This window comes from Electrophorus electricus, chromosome 15, assembly GCF_041902795.1.
Source record: "Electrophorus electricus isolate QZ-2024a chromosome 15, ASM4190279v1, whole genome shotgun sequence".
NCBI classification, from domain to species: domain Eukaryota; kingdom Metazoa; phylum Chordata; class Actinopteri; order Gymnotiformes; family Gymnotidae; genus Electrophorus; species Electrophorus electricus.
Genome location: NC_137511.1, coordinates 5337876 through 5359110, shown reverse-complemented (window position 1 = coordinate 5359110; position 21235 = coordinate 5337876). Strand labels below are relative to the sequence as shown.

Genomic DNA, 21235 nt, shown 5'->3' with positions numbered 1-21235 from the left:
CTCCTTGCATCCAAAAAGTCACCAGTCAGTTTTTGCTGTGACTTTGACATTTTCGCTTCTGTTAAACAGGTTAATGCCTTTCCCCCCCTCGACCTTTCTGTGCTCTGCCATTAATATTTGGAGCGTCGTCTCTGCGTTTAAAGATACTCTCCCTTGAGAAGGGCTCCTCACAATAGTCTGGCACACAGCTCAGAATTCTCAGACTGAGATGTCTTCAGGAGCACTGAATGATTTCAATTAAGATAAACGCTCCCACAGAGCAGCACTTGGGTTGTCATTTTGAGGGCTTTGTTTCATAGTGGTGGTTTGGAATTGTGATATGTGGGACTTGAATGTGAGGTTGAAGGAATAAAATAAAAGAAAAAATGAAACTTTACTAAATTTTTTAACAGCCTGAGTGCTGGTTTTTAATTGTATTTAACCACACTGAAAGCAGACTTTTAAAAAATTAGTTTTTTTCCTGCAGTAAATATGTTAACAAATACATGTCTCAAATATTCCAAAAAATAATAACTATCCTATATATATGTGGTATTTTCACATTTTGTAATGACTCAGCAATGCAGAAATCATTACAAGTGTCGAGTTGTAGAGAGAATCTCCATCTGTTATCTTTACCTTTAGAAAATAATGATACAATTGGTTTCTGGATTATGCTTTATGTATTCTGTTATTTTACTTAATGTTTTCTTCTAAAGTTAGAATATCACTTTTCACCTAAATTACTTCTCCCAACAGCGGGCACCATCTCTGGAGAAGAAGTCCCCATTGTGTCCAAGACCAACATCAAAGAGCACAGGGACAGCTTCTCCTGTGAGAAGTTCAGCTTTCGCAGTAATCCCAACATCACCTTCTATGTCTATGTCAGCAACTTCTCCTGGCCAATTAAAATACAGGTAGGTGCATGTTGAACACGCCTTGAAATGATTTTTGCATTGTTTTGTATTTAATTTACTTGAAGGACCAGTTCATAAATAGGAATCTCTCTCTTGCTAGGAGGATTTCCATTAATGCTGTGTTGAATCAGCTCACCAAAGTCAAATGTCAGACAAATTCTCTCCCCTCATTTGACACTCATATTGATTGCTATATGTTAAAATGCAACTTGACAAAACAAAACGCTTTTAAAAAGATCCATGGGATCATAATGTGAAATCAGTTCTTTAGATATGCACTGGCAGAGTTGTCCAAGTTTCCCCAAAATATTCATTCCTTAGTCTTATGAGCCATAAAATTTGAATCAGCTCTTATGTGCGAATGTATTACTGTGCCAGATGCCTAGATGACTGCCATGTAACGACAGTCTCTGAGTGATGTTTAAAGATGGATGGTATTGCTAGGAACCATTAAAGCTGAATGTAGACTCATGTGCATTACTCATTTTCCGAATGTGTTTGCTGTCTTTATTGCCTGCGGGCATGCACAAGCAAACGCACATATAGGGAATTGGGTTTGAAGACAGAGAACATGAGTGTCTGCTGCAAGATCAGTTTTAGAAGGTTGAAAAAATATCGGAACCTTGTTAACTTGGCTCAGCAAAACAGATCCTCCCACTTTTCCCCCTATGTAAATCGTAAAAGCCTCTGTCCTTCTGAATCAATGCAGCATATTTCTAAAGTCCCTTTATTTCCTTTTGTGTAAAATGACTGAAAGCACTGTAGCGTAATGTGAGTGCTGGACAGAAGGTAGCGTTCTGTCCAGTGCTGGTCGCTGAGGGACGTGACTACTAGGGACCTCACGCCCGTCCCTCATCCACTCTCTCACTGTCCTGACCACATTGGACTGAGTGTGGTACCCCTGATGGGCTGACATCATGAGATGCCACTTGTGCCTATTGGATGTGGGCAGAATTGAAAGAGCAAGCTAGGGTCAGGGCTTGGTTGTGTAAAACATGCACAGCTTTGTTAAGTCAAACCTTTTGTCACTCTGGGCACAACAGAATCAGCCTACAGTGACAGCTTCAGTAAGGCATGTTTTGACTTGCAAACAGTAATCCAAAGTATCACATTCAGGTTATGTTGGAGGTATTCTTTGGCGTAGAAAATGGGATGCATTGAGTTGGCTGTGTCTGCATTTATTTTTAATCACAGATTAGGGATCTGAGTAATTGACTATTCATTTGAAATTGTCTATCAGAACTGTGGTATCAGAACATTTTTAAGGATTTTTTTCCTTTTCAAAAAAAGTTCTACATTGTATTCAGTGTTTTAAAGCTATATGTAGATTTATTAATTTTTTTTAAATAAAGAAAGCATGCTTCTGAAGTGTGACGGTGGGCTCATGGGCCAGAATCACCATTCACAGGGCACAAACCAACATCTACAGATTTTATGCCTGTAAAACAGGCATAAAACAATTCAGTGACATAATGTACTTGTCTTATTTTATAAGCTGAGATTTAGTATTTTAAGATTTGGTATATATTTGCTGAAAATATTTGTATTAAAACTGTTGTTTACCTGTTGATCACTAGTATTCTCGTCATAAACCAGCCATAAATCACTCCTGCCTATCAGGTACAGTAACACAGTTAATTGAAGTCATACTGCACATTCAGCCATCAAATTATAAGCAAATGCACTTCTGGGAAATTATGAGTTGAAGATCAGTGATGCATCACTGCACAAAACACTCAAATGAGCCCTTTACATTAAAATAGTCCCAGGAGAGTTATAAGATTACATGTCTTCTTTATCAGGTGTTTCTGTAAGATGGAAGTAGTAGCACAACCATGGGAGAATATTGTCATTGTAATGGCTTTATTAGTTTCCCAAAGCAATTTGTTGATCTATGTAGTTTGTATGCTGTATCTCACCTTTTGAAGAAAGCATTTCACAAAAATAAAACCAGTAACCAAAAAAAAAAAGAAAACCCTGTGAAATGTGCATTCTAATAGGATTTTCAGTATACCCTAAACCAATGCAGACAGGTTTAATAGGAATGTAGGCTGCTGTTATCAGCGTGTATCAGTTAATGATGCTTTAAAACTCATTCACAATACTACACAGCAACATTGTCACTGCCATGTGGAACACTGGGCATAATTGCAACTTTGTTTCACAACGCATTCCTCATTTTGTTGTTGTGCCAATATCCTTCAACAAATGTAAGTAATAGGTCATTAGCCAAGGCTAATGCACTTATTTACATAAGATCTGACTGCTGCAAGATACTGCTGTTATTTTGCATTCATATGAGTTGTAAATCTTGTGTGAAATATTGAATCCACATCTTTTCTTGAACCCTCTAAGCTTTCTGCTAAATGAACTTCACAGGTCCTAGGTCTGACTGTGCATGTCTACAGCTTATCAGTTTTGTGTGATGCAGATTTAATCGATAGCAAACACTGCAAAAAAATTAAAACATTGTTTGGTATTCCAAAGAAAATGACGACTTACTTGAATCAAAAATTATATTTCAAAATTATGTGCCACTTTTTGTCTTGCATTTCAAAAATATAAAATTTCTGCCATCCATGTTCATTGTTCAGTGTAACAGTGTTCTAAATTATGTTCACAGTAATAAAAGGGGACTTTGTAAAATTGAGTGCTGAGCAAACATAGATGACCACTATGAGTTCTTCTTACCTCTAAGTTCTAACCGCTTGTAAGTTGTATTCTGTAAAGCCTTGTGGATTTTGTTAACCATTTAGGCTATCTCTACTAATGAAACTACTGTCTGATATTGACTTTTATCCCATGCCTTTACCACATGTGAGAGAAATCCCTTGGATAAGGTAAATTTATTTACAGGCCCTTTTTGGGGCATTGAGCTAAGCTCCCTTCACTCAGTTATAGTTCTTTATTAGATTTCCCCAAAGCAGAGACTTTTTTTCTATGGAGGAAGAGGCCATCTTTAAATCAAATGGCCACATTTTGAGCTTTTCCTGTGCTCGTGTTTATGAACAGTGTGTCTGATCATTGTGTATTAGCCGATGTGAGAAAAATCAGATCACAAATACAAGCGATTTCACGATAACCTGACACTCCCAGAAAATATGACACATGTAATCCGGAGAGATGAAATGCTTGGTCTGTGTGGGAAACCCAATCTGACCAAACAGTACTGCAATTCAGTGAGAGCAGGCTGTAGTCACTGCTTACCTCTCAGCATCTGCTTACACAAGGGCAGCCTTCCTGCTGAAGATAATGCTCTCAGTATGTCACACCTGTAGTTGCTTTTGTTTTGAGTGTTTTGATGGTTTCACTTGTTGCTTTGTCTCCTGTGGTGGGGATGGGCTTTTTCCTTTAAGCTTGGGTCCTCTACCAGAGGCCTGGGTGTTTGAGGGTCCTGCTCCCTCAAGCTCACAGGACTGCAATCTTCTTGACCAGTATCTCGGATGTTGTTTCTGGGATCTGATTTTTATGTTCCTTCTCCCTGATGCTGCCATCACTTGGACACACTACATCCTTCACTACAGTCCTGTTCAGCTCTTTATCCACCACTACTGTGTCTGGTTGGTTAGCCATTGCCATTGTGTCTGTCTGTGTCTTGACATCCGACAGGATCTTAGCTTGGTCATTCTCCACCACTTTCAGGGATGTATCCCACTTTCACTTTTGAACTTCCAGCCCATACTTTGCATAGATGTTTCTGTTCATTATGCCAGCCACTTGGTTATGGCATTCCTTGTATGCTTCGCCTGCTAGCATCCTGCATCCCATTGTTATGTGCTGGATTGTCTCAAGGACATTTTTGCATGGCTTGCATCTGGGGCCCTGGCTGATGTGGTAGATCCTACCCTCTATTGGTATTGTATGCAGAGCTTATTACTGTGCTGCCATGATTAGTGCCTCTGTGCTCTGAGGTACTCATTAAGAACTGGATCACTTGGGGCCATGTTCCTGGTGTACTCTTGGATCTTGGTTGTTTTATCCTTGTAAATGGCTCTGATGCTCACTAGTCCTCACTACCCCTACTTCTGTTCACAGTCTCAGAGTGCTGGATTTGGGATGAAGCTGTGTACATTGTCTTGATGTCAGTGGCTTCTGTCTCAACCTTTGCCCAGCATATTATGCCAGCATGGTATCTGATGATTGGTTGAACATATATGTTGATAGCCCAGATCATCATCTTCCCATTCAGCTGACTTCTCAGGGCTTGCCTCACCCTTTGAAGGTATTGGCTGTAGCTTCATTCCTTGTTGCCTCTTCATGATTCCTGCTTGCCTGTGGAATTCCAAGGTACTTTTAGCTGTCCTCAACATCTGTTACCTTTTGGTAGTATGATTCACTCAGTTCTAGCCACATTCCATCTCCTTGTAACCATCCGAGCACCCTTATCCAGTCTGAATGTATTCCGATGTATATCCTGGTGAGATACATTACTGAGTCAATGTCTCGTACACTTCTACCATACAGCTTGGTCTCATCCATGCATAGGAGGTGGCTGATGGCTGATCCATTCCGTAGCCAATATTTGTAGCGACTGTTGGTTGTGATTTTACTGAGGAGGTTCAGGCCTATATAGAAAACACCAGTGGGGACGACATCTTGGTAAATCTTGCACTTGGTGACTTGTGATTTTGGCCTGAAGTTGACCTCTACATTTGTCTTCCACAGCACCATTTGAGTTCTTGATGAAGGTTCCTAGAGTCCTGTTGATGTTATATATTCTCAAGCATTCCAGGATCCATCTGTGGGGCATTGAATCATGGACTTTCTTATAGTTAATCCTGGCAGTGCCCAGGTTGGTCTGTCTGGTCTTACAGTCTCGAGTGACTACTAGTAGCTGGTGCTTTGCTCATCTGGTGTTCTTGCCAGTGCCTTTCTGGTCTGTGCTAATGTATTGAGGCATGGGCCTGCTAATTATAGCCGCAGGGGTGCCTGACAGGAGCTTCCACATTGTGAAGAGGAAGGTTATTGGCCAGTAGTTGGATGGAACTGCCCCTTTCTGGGGACCCTTCAGGATCGGGACTGTCCGGCCTTCAGTTAACCACTGAGGGTGGGTTTCATCCGTTAGCAGCTGGTTCATTTGTGTTGCCAACTGCTCCTGGAGTGTGTGGACCATGTCATGGCCTGGAGCTGTCCATCTCTCTCTCTCTCTCTCTGTATAATACAGACACACACACACACACACACACACACACACACACACACCCTGATGCAATCTTAATAGTGTCTTAATAGTAATCTCTCTTGGTGCTACTTGACATTTCAACCCTGCTGATGAAAGATGTAGTCAATGAATATGTTCCCTGGGCCTTGGGCATTCATGCAGCATAATGCTTGGGTAGAAATGTCCAGTGGAACACCTGCTTATCTCCTTCAGATAAGATGGTCCTTATTGTTAGTGTGACAGCAGTTACTTGCTCATATCCACTAGAGGCTCTTCTGACTGACCTTTCATGTAAGAGAAGGCTTATCAGGCAGATATAGCTGGCCTCTGTTGCAACTCTTCACATCCTCCATCTTCCATCTCTCCAGAAGTATAGTCCCAGTGGATTGGTAGGTGCCTGCCATAAATTTGCCCTTTTCAAACTCTACCTTGTGCACATGTCTGTTCTCAATGTAGAGGGTTTAGCCTTAATATGGTGTTAAGCTTCTCCAACAGGTCCCACTGGGTGTGACTGGGCTCCTGTGCTGCAGTTGTGCTGGGCTCCTGTGCTGCAGCTCAGCTGCCTAATGAAATGAGCAGGATCCTCTGAATGACTACCGCTCCACCATTGTTGCATTATTCATCCACAAGTTCAGGTTGACTTGTGGTAGTGTACATTTGAACCATAACTCATTTATTATTTTTGTTCCTGGGCATTTTCACAGGCAGTTCAGTCCTGTGCCTTATGGGACTGTGTGACTGGTTGCTCTCTGTGCACATATACACCAAGCTCTGAAGTGTGCTGGTGATAATTTAATGGCTCAACGATGCTCATTGTTGATCCAGTGGTGTACTGTGCTTTGAAACTTCTAAACCACCTGAAAGTATTGTTTAAGTCAGGAAGATTGACCAAAACTTTTTTTTTTTTTTTTTTAAACTGACCTGCTTGCACTGGATGGATCGAATAGCATCGCACAAACATGGCAATTACTGCCAGACATAACCTGGAGATAACATAAGGAGTTTGGACTTCCATCCTCTTTTGTGCAGTCAATGGAAATCTAATCCAAACCATCAGTCATTTTAAAACTGCCTTCCAGCCATGAGCAGACACATTCCAGTCCATTAAAACCATTGAATTAGGGACTTTTATCTTGTAGTGTCACTCTTCCTATATCTGATCCTGGTTATACAGTGAGCCAGTAGACCACAAGCCCACAGGAGAAAATTCTAACATATAGGTCATTTACCTGAGGAATATCAGGATGGTGTCAGTGTATGCTGTTAATGCCACCAATGTAACAATTACAGAGCCAGAGGCAGAAAGAGCAGCAGGTGCCTTGTGGTCTCTCGAGGCACTTATGATACTGTGTCAGGTCCTGTACCACAGCTAATGGCAAAGATCTTTTTTACGTTTATGCATACTACCAGACACTTTTCTTTCGACTCCTGAACATATATTTCCTTTTGTTCTTTTTTTTAGATTGCCTTCTCTCAGCACAACAGCATCATGGACCTGGTGCAGTTTTTTGTGACATTTTTCAGGTGAGTCATTTAGATTTTCTTCTTGTTTGAGTGCTAGCCTTTGTCATTGACTAGGGCAGCTGAGTTGATAAATTGATGGCAAAGGCATTATCAGCATGCTGCCTTAATTTCCCCACCTTCTACATACACTGTCCCTGGTGTGAGAGAGGGCCCATGGTTCAGCAGAGAACATGAAAAGGTTCATCTGTGGTTCAGTAACTTGATTACTCAAGTTAAATGCCTCCAAATAGTTAATGGTGTTAAATTTTTTTTCAACTCTAAGTGGTTTTGGGTCCTAAAATGAATTTGATCACCAAGAGTTGAGTTGGCAGACTTTGAACATGCCCCTGATAAATATGTGAAGTTCAGTGATATGACTTATAGGTATCTTGTTAAGAGATTTTTATTGATTGAGGTTAATCAATAAAAGGTGGGTGATACTAAGCAAGGGAATTTGATATGATGATGTCAAATTTCAAGCAAAGCAAATACATCTTTTTCTTATGTTGCATTAAAACATAAAAATAAACTTTTCTAATTCTGACATTTTTCAACAACTATGTTACGTGTTCTGTCATGCCTCCCTACGGCCCTGCGACTAGGTTTATTGCTAAGAGGGCCTGTCATGTAGATGTGTTAATTTTAGTTCACTTTGTTGTTGTCATTTTATTACTTTTTGCTTGTTACATTTCATTTTATTCCATTCTTAATGCTGTGCCTCTTTTTCTGTGGTCTGTTTGTGTAAGGGTTACAATTAGATCATGGTAGTTAAACAGGGGACTGTTCTTCACAGGGTCAGAATGCATGCTGTACAAAAAGTACAAGCTGACAAAGATCATGCTACTGAGAGAGTTTGAGATAATAAATAGGTGGCATGATATGGTTTGCAGTAGTTGCAGATTTTTGGGAGAGCTGGGCAAATATAACATTAAAAAAAGTTTATAATGACTACAGTTCACCACTCCCGTTTTGAGCTTGATTTGTGTTCAGTGCCACACTAACACTTTGTGTGTAATATATTTGTGTGTGTGTGTGTGTGTGTGTGTGTGTGTGTGTGTGTGTATATATATATATATGTGTATATATATATATATATATATATATATATATATATATATATATATATACATATATATATGTATATATATATGTATATATATATATATAAATAAAATGTATATATAAAAATAAAATGTATATATAATATATATGTGTATATGTATAGCACAGTTTGCTTTCATCTATTTACAAAACACATTTGGTCTGCTATAATGGGTGGATCTGATATCATTTTAATGTGAGAGGAATCTGACTGGCTAAGATGCATGACCAATGAATGACGCAATGTCATCTGACATGTTTTGCATCATTTGTGAAGTAATGAGCATTACACTAAACAACCATCCTCACTTAAATTTCTGGCAATACCGTATCCAGGAAATTGAGAGCACTTTTAGAGTGTTTTCCATACTTATTGTAGGATGGTCAAAGCACAGCATCTCTCCTTGTGCTTACCTCTGAATTATATATCACCTAAACACAGAAGCTGATCTTGGTAGAGGGAAAAAAGAAAAATGTCAATGCTGATGAGCAAGCAGGATTATCTTGAGTCTGTCAGCCATCATTCTCTGCTCACTGTCACCACCTGATCTCTGCGTTCATCTTCCCTTCAAGTCAACAAAGTCACAACACAAGCCAAAAATAGATGACAGGTTGGTAATGAATAGCTTCCAGGCCCCCGCCCCCCAAATCACCCTTAAAAGATCCTTTTATAGGCTGTCAAATAGCCAGAACCCATGTTTGGAAGGTGTGTATTAAAAATCTAAAATCTACTTATTACCCTTTCAGCAAAGGGCTGCACTTGGACATTAACACAGTGCTTCCAATGAAAAATGTGCAGTTAATTAAGAATCAGACATTGTGTACTCTGAAATTACCTAGTGAGCACAGAGTAAGGGCAAGCTCCCATTTTGAAAGGATTTTTAACAGTCACTTTGTTATTACTGCAGGGTAATGCATTTGGTTCAGTTTCTGGAATCCATTAGCAGTGTTTGTCAGCTGGTTTGAGCTATTAGGGCTTCAGAGTTCAACAACCACACTCCCCTGGCATGGCATACAGGGTTTCAGAGGTGTGCAGCTATCTCCTTTTCCTGTTCCGTGCATAGATTTACTCTGTTGAAGTTTCTCTGCACTTACATAAATCATCTTGCAATTTCCAGAGCATGTTTTAAATAAAGTTTTCTCAGAAACACTAATGTATAGTGAGTAGGGGTCAGTCTATCTCTCCAAAGGCATCACTACCCCACTGGTCTAACCATGTGACATCTGCTGTGTGGTCCAAGTCTCATAACACACAAACTAGCTCTCAGTGGAAGATTACTATTGCCCTAGTGACCAGGCTCTGGTTTCAACCTAGGCTCTGTTCATCTAGTCTGCATAATGGCCCTTAATGAGTGCATCTACCTGAGTAGAAGGATTTCAACATCGTCTTGAACCAGAATAAAAAAAATCTTTTGTGGTCATAGATTTTTTTTTTCCCTGATTTGTGTATAAATCTAGTTTGCGGTACACTAAATTCTTTAGCAAACTGTTCTCTCCCAATTGTAAACAGATGTGGGTATATGATATGATCATATGCCATCATCATCATCATGAATCATGTCTGGATGTGCTTTTCCAAACATTCTTGATGTAACTAATATTTCTAAATTGCTGAGATTAGACCAGTTGTCAAAAGCATATAATAAACAATCAGTATTGTTTACATAGTACCTATAATACTGATTGAATGTTAGCTTGTTATGCCATGTTTCTTACCTGCTGTTAATTCTTAAATTGTTTAGTAAAAACTCATTTTTCATAGCTGTTTTAAAATGTGACACTGCTATTTTCCTAGTATATTTTGTTCCAAGTTGTTAGTAGGTGTTATGCATTGTTTAAAAAAAATAAAAAAAATTCATTATTTATTTCCACATTGCCCACCCCTGACAGCGGCTGTCATAACTGGAGGTGCATCTCTCTGTGCCCTGTCCACACGTATATGGGTATTTTTAAAGCACATCTTTTTCTATGCGTTTTGCTCTGTTGTCCACACACAAACTGTTTTAGTTTACTGAAAATTGACCTTTTGCAGAACTCCTTCCAAGGTGGAGATATTCAGAAACTCTGTTTACAGCGTTGTCATGTAGACAGGAGATTTGTAATGTCAAGAGTGTGTGACTTTATCTCCTTTGTTTACATGCTACAATTTTGTGCAATTGTGGATGTAGACAAAATACTGTTGGTTTTAACATTGCTTACAGGACTTCATGACAAATATGATTCCCCCTGTTTCAATTGTTACCACCATTGTTGGCCTACTGAGTAATAACTGTTTTATGGTTCCTGATTGGCCAACGTATTCTCATCGCTTAACAGCGTGTTTTTGCATTTTCTTGTGGACAGAGATGTTTTATTTTATCTCAGTGTTTGTGAAGAGCTTTTTTTTTTGGACACAAAAGGAGGAAAACCCAATAAAAAAATTCTTATGTACGTTTGGGTTGGGGCTGTATCAGAACAAAGGTGTTTATCCGTCATAACCTGTATTAAGTATCCTTTGTAAAATTTCTTGAGGAAGAAAAAAAATCTATTAGTAAAGGACATTTAATATTTAGCAAAAATGTAGAAGGAGGGAATAAATACTCCTCTGTTCTCCTCTGTGCCCTGGAGCTTGCTATGGTTCCTTTAAGTGACTGAGGAAATGGCTTAAGTGAAAAGCATCTTATCTGCTTAATTGCTGCTAATTAGCAGAATAACACTTGACTTTAGTCATTTCTGCTTCTCTACTTTCCAACATTCAGATGAGCGGAGTAATAACGTGATCATGGTCAAGTCCTCAGAAATAGTGGGCAGCTTGTTTCTGAATTAATAAACCTGCTTAAACTTCATATAAGACTCTCTGTGAATGGTTAACCTTGAAGAGGCAAGGCTTCTCTTCACACCTTTTAACACAGGTTAACACACCGCTCATAGTCTGGTACTGTTGATTTCGTCCCCAAGCTCAGTTTAGCCATTGCACACTCTCCCCTGCTCAATAGAGGCCTGTGGATTCTTTAGCCCTTTTTACTTTACTCAGAACACCCCCCCCCCCCCTTTTGTTTTAGAGTCCTACTCTGCTGCAGGAAAAGAGGGGGAAACCTTTTTAATTGCTTTATTTCCTTTATTAATTCTGATTCCAGGTGGAACTGTGGCGGGGATTAAATTCTGTTTACTGTCTCTAATGCTGTGGATGAAAGCGACAGATCTGAAGAGGGATTTCTCTCGCACTGCTACTTAATCGAACTATTCAAGTTTTTTCATTGGCAGTTCGGCATTATCTTCAAATGAGCCCGAGATGATTTGTGTTTGAAAGCATTAAAGGGATTTCACCATTCATTTTTTTCCCTCTGTGTGAACCATGAATTAATTTTGCTCAGAGGTGTTTATGAATGCTCACATATCTCCACAAATACAGATGCCAAAAAACCAATTTGCCCAGAGTTCTTGAGTTCACTGTTGGCATGCTTTTGAGGAGCCGCTGTTTGAAGTGCATTACCTGGGTTCACTCTTGACTGACACCCTTCGATTGCTCTGCTTGATCTTGGACATACTGAAATTCTTGGAGTTTCAGGTCGTTGTGTAGACCAAGTTGACTATTGTGCCATGTAGTTGGTGCTAGGCATAGATAGCAAGACACTAAGGGAATTGCCCCTTGCGCCTTATTTTCTATGCTAGTGTGTACTTGATGTGTTGCTATCAAGATACCATAGATGTAGTAAAAGAGCTGTACTGTTTGTGAACTAAAAGAATTATTCTATGTTTGAGTGGCTTGTTTTCATATACCAATCTGTCCAGCTGTTTAGTAACATTTATTTAGTTTATTACATTGGTTATTCATTTACTTGATATATACCTATATTTAGCTTTAAAGAAGTATAACAGAAATCTTAGCTGCTTCAAACTTGATGATTTCTGAAAATGCTTGTGGGACATGGCACTATGATTGTTCTGCAGGAGACATTATGTAGATTATTGATCATTGCTTTCATTAGAGCCAGTAATCTAATCACAGCAATTTTCCCAGTGCTATCAATATAGCTACTGAACTGAAAGTAAAAAAAAAAAGAAAGAAAAAAAAGTCCTGAGCCGGGAATCTGATATGAAAGGGAGGAGGAGAATGCCATTAAAGGTGTAATACCTTATTTGTGACTGCCCTTTGAAGAGTCCTGCTCTGTACAACTGCTTCAGGCATGTTTGGTTTAGTGGAACCACACTGTTCCTTTGAGCTCAGCTGAGTAAATGTATGCAGCAGATATGAGATGTTTATAATTAAAGTAATTGGCACAGATCCAGAGTGATCATTCAGAGAAAGAGAGGGGTATAAAAACAGTGAGCAGTCTCTCTCCTGTGATTGACATGAGGTCTTAGTCGTGATGAATTCCTCCCTCTATGCAGAGTACAAGTGAATATTTATTCCTACCATGCACCCCCCACCCTCGTGCCCCTGGGGGGCAGTAGTAAAGAGTAGTCTTAAAACCTTAAAACCCTTAAAAATCATCCTTGTTTCAGGAATACTGATTAGCTTGCTGAGAGAATGCAAATAAGACATGTTCCTTTTGACTCTTCTTAATTAATAGTGTTTTCCACATTGTCACATAGAATAGCTATTATCTGCTCATTTCACCAAAGCTTCTTGCCATTGAGAAACATGACTTTAAATGGGATTGTTTGAGGTTGTTTCATAATTAATTTCATTTTACTTGTGGCATTGCTATTGTCCTTAGGATTTTCCTGAGAGAATGTTGTTCAGTGGTGCAGGAAAAGGGCACACTCAGTTCTGCAAAGTGGCTCCACCAATCAGACTGATTGCCTCTGCCATTGTCTTAGCAGAAACACTTATTCGAAAGCATGTGTTTGAATTCAGGTTCTCTGGATGTGCCAAAGGAATATGTGATCTGCTTGTGCAACGTCTAAGCCCCTCTTTCTGTTTCCCCTTTCCAGCTGTTTTTTGTCTTTGCTGCTGGTGGCTGCAGTGGTGTGGAAGATCAAACAGACCTGCTGGGCCTCGAGGCGACGGGAGGTGTGTCACAGCTGTACCTTACACTTTAACACTCAGGAAGAATGAAAGAATTTCTACTATCCAAACAAAACTTGCTAACGGGATTGTTCGTGAAAGTTTGACTGGAAATCTTGGGCCTGTGGTTAAAACGTGTCAGCATTAGGATTATGGTGCTTTGCCTTGAAAAGTGCAGTGCTTCTTCCTAATTAGAGGTCCTTTATGAACCAGTTAGAAGTTATCTAGGGCGGTGCCGACTAGAAAGGGTGGGTAGCAGGAGATGTCTGACCATGTCCGGTTTTTGCAACAAAAAAAAAAAAAATGTTATAGGCTTTTCATAATCAGAATGCAATACCAGTGAAGGCTCCAGTTCGAAGCTCTCAGGGACTAACAAATGCCTTGTGCTCGCCAGCCAAGAGCTCTGAAAATGCAAATTACCACTGCAATAGTCAATGTCATCATCTCCCAATTTGCAAAAAAAAAACCCCGTATTGTAGCCTGTGAGCCACGTTCGTCCATTTTGTAGGATGGAGCTGACATCGGTAATCAGAAAGGTTGATCTCTTTTGCTCTTCTGCTAATTGACATATGAAAATAAACATGAGCGATGACTGCAGTGATCCAGAACCATATTCATCAAAAGAATTAAAGCCAATAAGGCCTAATGTGGGCAGATGGGCTTCAGCTATTAGCATTCTGCTCGCTTCAGCACTCCACTTCCCCAATTCAGATCATCTGTTTGTTTCTGCCCTCCAGCTCTCTTGGAAGAATAAAAAAAAAAAAAGTTTTATCTTTTAATTTGAAATGATTGAAAAGCTTAGAGGAGGCACTCCAGGAAAATAATTGCTTCCAAAGATTTATTTTCTTCCCTGTGTTTGTCTTAAGTTTTGATCAGAGAAGAGTCAGGATGAAGTGCCCATTTTTTTTGCCGCAAATCATTTGTCAAGGTCATACTGTGATTTGGCCTTTGCAGTTTGCAGTGGAGAAATGAGCCTGGTAGCATTTTAGTGCAATCCTGTTTTCACAGGGTACCACACCCCCACTGCAATTTTGAGCAGTTTCTTCTTGGCCTGCTGATGCCTCTGCTGTTCTCTATTTGTATGAGCTGACATAACAAAAGAAGTGAGCTTGAAGAAGAAGATATGTTTACTACTTCCATTAGGCAAACGTTTCTCCCATTCAGTGATTCAGGCTGTAGTAAGAACAGAGAGAACTCAGTGAGAACTCTAGAAAGCAGCAGTTAGCACTGCTGCTCATAGCCAGAGTAAGACTTCTTTCAGAAGACACCTTACCTGCAAAATCCAAGTGCTTTGTTATTGTCAGTTTTGTGTTGGTGAGCAGTTCGTTAGCCTGGAAGCAGCATTAGCTTCAGCTCTAACTTGCCTTCATGTTTCAGAATCATTCTTAGTAATCTCATTAAAGCCTTATGCTTTTTGCTCATCTACTCATTACTCTGACACTTCATTTTTAGGTGAGACAAGGTTAGTTCTTGCTTACAAAAACCTAAGTTTTTTGCAGTTTTGTTCATGAGGGTTGGTCAAAGTACGTGTGCGCGCGCGCATCATTTGTGTTTTCAGTGTTATTTTGCTTGCACAGAGAGCATAATCCACTTGTTTGCCTGGTTGCACTGATTTAAACATTCACCTTCCATGATCCCACTGTTGCCTGTGTGACATTTTGGAACACTGCTTTTGGCTCTGTCAGTGTGCTGTGCAAAAGACAGTTGTGTTGCTTTTGGCTGTTCTAGGATAATGCATTCATTACAGCTGATTCTTAATTGAACAGAAAAATGTACATTTCACTTAAGCACATTTGTGTAATGTTTCAGTTTGGTTTAGCATACTGAGTGCTTGTGTACACCACTGTGCAATTACATATAAATATTCACACATTGCAGGGATGCTTTTATCAAGTGAATTTTGTATTTTAAAATCCGGTGCTACCTTATGATCCAGAACAGAGATTTTGATTTATTTGTTTCAACAAGTGGTTTTTCTTATTGACTGTTGGGTCTCCAGAGAGCTGGCAGGGCTCAGTTTGCTATTCTGCAGTACACGATTGTGGCTTATCCTAGCACTCTCAATAAGATTTAACCCAGAGATTTCTGCAGGGTAACCACTGTCATTCATGGCCCATGTACAAACCGCAGCTTAGCTAGCATTGTAAAAAAACAAAAAAACAAAAAAACAACAACCCCGATTCCTGACACATTCCTGCAGCCCTATTACAGTGCATCAGAAAACCTAAAAGCTGCTGATCTTGGAAGTTGTGGTGCCAGCATGTATCTGCAATGCGTTCACTTAAAGGCAGTTGACAAGACACGTCTGCTGTGCTCCCACTCTAAAGCAATGTCTCTCTCAATGAAAACATAACACCACAGCTGTCTGTAATGATCCACATACCCAGAAATCATTACTTTGCTGCTTTGAAGAAGCTATTTATCCTGTGGAAATTGGGCATCTGTTGTCTTTGTTGACCAAATATTATTCTCATAGTGGTGACATCATAAAAGGTTTTTTATTTTAAGTTATATATTATGCAAAGGGACAGAAATCCACTTCCATGTAATTAAAAGGCTTTAATTTTGCGTTGTGAACAGCAGCACTCTTAAATATGTTTTTCTAGGGGCAGTACCCTTGCCTTTGCTAGTACGTACAGATTTGTTACATTGCACCAGGGACTGGCCAGATGCTGGTTGAGACTGGGTGTATATAGAGTAGTGACCTGCTTGGCTGGATGGTGGCCATTATTTGCTGGTCTTTGCCATGAGCACAGGTGGTGACATGACCCTTTGGTGCTTTTGGTGGTGGGCTGGAAGGCTAGAGGAGACAAGTCTGCATTAAATGTCCCTGGAAGAGGGCAAGAATAGTGATTTTGTGAAACAAAGGGCCACTGGTGATTTTATTAAATGATTTTAAATGTATGGTGTACACACACACAAGCATTCTCGAATGCATTAAGCACCTGGACTGGTCTGGTGAAACTCATCTAGAGTGTCAGCTCAAAGGCTGCTACGTATTAGGCCAAATTGTTGCTCTACACATGGAATTATGGGTTGTGCAAGAAACAACATTTAGCAGCTTTGAACATAGAGATATTGAGTCTAGAACATGTGGAAGGCCAGTGTGACCACATCATTAAACATGTCAGGTGACATCTGCATGTGAAACTTAGGAGCAAGGGCAGTGTGAAAATATGTACTATGAGCGCCTAGCTAACATGGGTAGCATTCTGAATGAGGTTTGGAGGTATGCAGATGCAGACAGTATTTTTTGTATATATACATATTCAAGTTAAAGATTTAATTTATTCCTTTTATACTTTTCTAAATCTGGAATGCACTAGCACCTTAAATTATACTTAAATGATATATCATTTAGGAGAATTGGCAGAAAGTGCCATTCCTTAGTTTTCTTTCAGATACTGAGCTGAGAGGGGGAAAATGCAGCTAGAACATGGTTTACTTTTACAAGGAAGATGCTGTTGTGAAAAATGAAGCAGCTGAATAAAGTTTTCTGGGCAATAGCCAATCTCGGAGATAGGGCCATATGTTATTAAAGGCTTTACTCTCAAGGACATCAGCAAACCTCAGGCCAGGAGAACCAAGTGTTCTGTCCCTTTTAATATTAATTAAAGCTCATGCTTTCAACTTCCAGTATAAAAATCAGTGCCTTTGGCTTGGTTCCATTATGGTGAGTTTAACAGTAAATATGTGCAGGAGAAACTGACTAATGTTTAACCTGCAGCATGCCCTTTAAAAAAGCTGTTTTTAAGCTTTCTTTCATTAGCATACAAATGCTGGGATGAACTGGTCTTGGATTTGTTTTATGTCAATCCAGACATGTCGTAATTAAATTGTTGTGGTGCTGCAAAGCTGCTGTGTTGTTTTAGCAGGACTATATTCAAGTCAGGCAGAACCCTCTTGAAAGATTTCCTGAAGGACACATGGAAGACCTTGATAATAGAGACCAAACTACAAGGGCATAGATCTAGAGTGCATCACAACCCTTCTCCAGAGGTCTAGAAGAGCTGGTCTGATCAGTCAATGAAAAAATAGTCCCCCCCCCCCCCCCCCCCCCTTAATGACAGACTTGCATGTGACCATGTTCATGTGCTCTGAACACTGAGTCACTTCATCCAGTTAATTCCCCACAATCTTGCCAAGGAGAATTTATGACAAATACTCTTGCTTTAAAAACTCATTCATTAATGCACAAGTCCACACAAAATATGACGGGAGTTTGAATTGGCCAGAATGCTGTAGCGCAGTGTGGCTTAACACATCTGTTCAGAGCAAACATATGGACCATGGTAAAACTGCCGGATCAATATCAAATAGCGTTTTGAGCCAATGACAGTGACCTGTCCACTCTGACTTCACTACAATCAGTCAGCAGTTCATTGTTGAATAACTGACCAAGTCAATGTAATAAGTCTGCTGCAGTCATTGCTAAAAAGTTCAAATTAGATCATTGACATCTGAAATTCCATAGGAAATTGGAAGATAATCTGCCTTTGTCAGGCCAGTACAGGTTTCGTGTAGATTTTTGTAGCGGCTGCATTCCCCCCCCCCCCGAGCTTATAAGCCACAATAAGAAATGTCCAGAACAGTTCAAGGGCCACCCCTGCTGTAGTCTTATGCTGGTGATGCTCTTGTTTAAAACTATAGCTATAAGAAGCTATTAGCAGTACAGCAGCTGAACGCACCTGAGCTGGTGTTGCTGAACAGCTACAGTCATATTTTTGTTCTCTGCAGTTCTGCACTATGCTTTTTTTTTCTTCCTATGCAGAGTATTATTCTTGTGTGAAATTTTGGTTAGACTGTACAGAAGGCTAAATGGCTAGATCTAGAAAATGTTCATTTATGTACTCAAAAGATATTTAGTCAGATACTACATACAAGGAAACGCAGTCTGGAAGAGGTTTTCAGTCATTTCTGAATGGGGAGCGAGAGAAAGGCATAATGTTTCCGAATTTAGAACCTGCTACACTAAAATCATAGGATTGTATAGAATGCGGGTGAGCAGCGGCGGACCAAAGCGAGCAAGAAAGTCTCGAATGTATGGAGAGCAGGAAGGTAAGGAGGTGCCAGACCATGCAAGGATTTATAAACAATAAGGATTTTATACTATAAATGAAAGTGGACAGAAAGCCAGTGTGAGTAGTTACAGTGGTGTGATGGCATTTGCCCCCTTCCTGATATCTTATTTCTTTGTATGCTTGTCACACTTAAATGTTTCAGATCATCAAACAAATTTAAATTTTGGACAAAGATAACACAAGTAAACACAAAATGCAGTTTTTAAATGAAGGTTTTGAATGAAGGAGTCCAAACCTACATGGCCTTGTGTGAAAGTGATTGCCCCCCTCGTTAAAACATAGATTAACTGTGTTTTATCACATCTTTGGAAAGCTGAGTTCAATTTCTCTAGCCACACCCAGAATGATTACTGTCACACCTATTCTCAATCAAGAAATCACTTAAATAGGACCTGCCTGACAGTGAGGTAGACCAAAAGATCCTCAAAAGTTAAACAGCATGCTGTGATCCAAAGAAATTCAGGAACAAATGAGATACAAAGAAATTGAGATCGATCAGTCTGGAAAAGGTTATAAAGCCATTTCTATATCTTTGGGACTCCAGCGAACCACAGTGAGAGACATTATCCACAAATGACGAAAACATGGAATAGTGGTGAACCTTCCCAGGAGTGGCCGGCTGACCAATATTACTCCAAGTGCAGCGACGACTCATCCATGAGGTCACAAAAGACCCCACAACAACATCCAAAGAACTGCAGGCCTCACTCAGTTAAGGTCAGTGTTCATGACTCCACCATAAAAAAGACTGCATGGCAGAGTTCCAAGACGAAAACCACTGCTGAGCAAAAAGAACATAAAGGCTCATCTCAGTTTTGCCAGAAAACATCTTGATGATCCCCAAGACTTTTGGGAAAATACTCTGTGGACTGACGAGACAAAAGTTGAACTTTTTGGAAGGTGTATGTCCCATTACATCTGGCATAAAGGTAACACAGCATTTCAGAAAAGGAACATCAAACCAACAGTAAAATATGGCAGTGGTAGTGTGATGGTCTGGGGCTGTTTTGCTGCTTCAGGACCTGGAAGACTTGCTGTGGTAAATGGAACCATGAATTCTGCTGTCTACCAAAAAATCCTGAAGGAGAATATCTGGCCATCTGTTCGTGGCCTCAAGCTAAAGCGCACTTGGGTTCTGCAACAGGACAGTGATCCAAAACACACCAGCGAGTCCACCTCTGAATGCCTTAAGAAAAACAAAATGAAGACTTTGGAGTGGCCTAGTCAAAGTCCTGACCTGAATCCAATTGAGATGCTGTGGCATGACCTTAAAAAGGAGGTTCATGCTCGAAAACCCTGAAATGTGGCCAGATTACAACAGTTCTGCAAAGATGAGTGGGCCAATATTCCTCCACAGCGCTGTAAAAGACTCATTGCCAGTTATCGCAAATGCTTGATTGTAGTTGTTGCTGCTAAGAGTGGCCCAACCAGTTATTAGATTTAGGGGGCAATCACTTTTTCACACAGGGCCATGTAGGTTTGCATTTTTTTTCCCTTAATAAAAACCTTCATTTAAAAACTGCATTTTGTGTTTACTTGTGTTATCTTTGTCTAATATTTAAATTTGTTTGATGATCTGAAACATTTAAGTGTGACAAACATGCAAAGAAATACGATATCAGGAAGGGGCAAACACTTTTTCACACCACTGTGTATTTTCCCACTGTCTGGTATGGGTGTGAGAACCTAGTAGGTTCTGGACATAATGCAGCTTCTTGAGCCCACAGGCAGGAAACCTGAACAGAACAGCATAGCAGTAGTAGTGTATGGATGTAAAAAAAAAAGCATGAATAAAAGTCTCAACTATATAGTGGGAGAGAGGACATGATCTAGCAGTATTCTTAACATGAAAACTTGTAGTTTTTAATATGACCCTCGAATGCCAGTATGGAGTGAAAAATTACCCCAAGATTTCTAAACTGGGTAAAGGACAATAACATCTGCGATAGCCAGGGTAGAATGTTCAACTGAATGCTCAGGGTAGCTGAAGATGTAATTAGTATGGCCTCAGATTTTAGATTATATCATTTAAAAAAATGTGTAGCTCTCCAGGTCTTTATATCAGCCAAACACTTAATCAAAATACCAGGTGGGAGTCTGTCAAAGGGTTTAGTGTGTGTATATAAATTGGCGCCTCATCCACATAGCAATAGAACTGGAGGCCATGCTGTATAATCATATCACCAAGCTGTAGCACGTAGATAATAAAAAGTAAAGGGCCAAGAACAGATCCAGGGAAGGCCATGGGAGAGGTGAAAAGGATCAGACCTACACCTACTAATAGGAGCAAATTGCTGTAAGATATGATCTAAGCCATGTGACTTGTGCATCAAAGATGTCGATTAAGATGTCAAGCCTACACAGCATGATAACATGACATACTGTCAAATGCAGCAGATGGGTTCAGAAGAACAAGTACATTTGGCACAATTGGCTGCAACCAACAGATCATTAGTAACCCTAACCAGTTTTAGTATTGTGATTAACTCTGAAACCCTGACTG

General features: G+C 39.9%; 1 protein-coding gene across 3 annotated transcripts in view; it reads left to right on the top strand.

Moving 5' to 3' along the window:
• Window positions 1-21235, top strand: part of atrnl1b (attractin-like 1b) — a 77169-nt gene that overhangs the window by 35785 nt on the left and 20149 nt on the right. For 2 of the 3 annotated variants that reach the window (XM_027024846.3, XM_035533738.2), the window contains exons 24-26: window positions 739-896; window positions 7520-7581; window positions 13579-13657. In XM_027024846.3, the coding sequence (XP_026880647.2) occupies window positions 739-896; window positions 7520-7581; window positions 13579-13657 (299 nt within the window). The remainder of the gene's footprint in view (window positions 1-738; window positions 897-7519; window positions 7582-13578; window positions 13658-21235) is intronic. The other variant, XM_027024847.3, reaches the window with a different exon arrangement.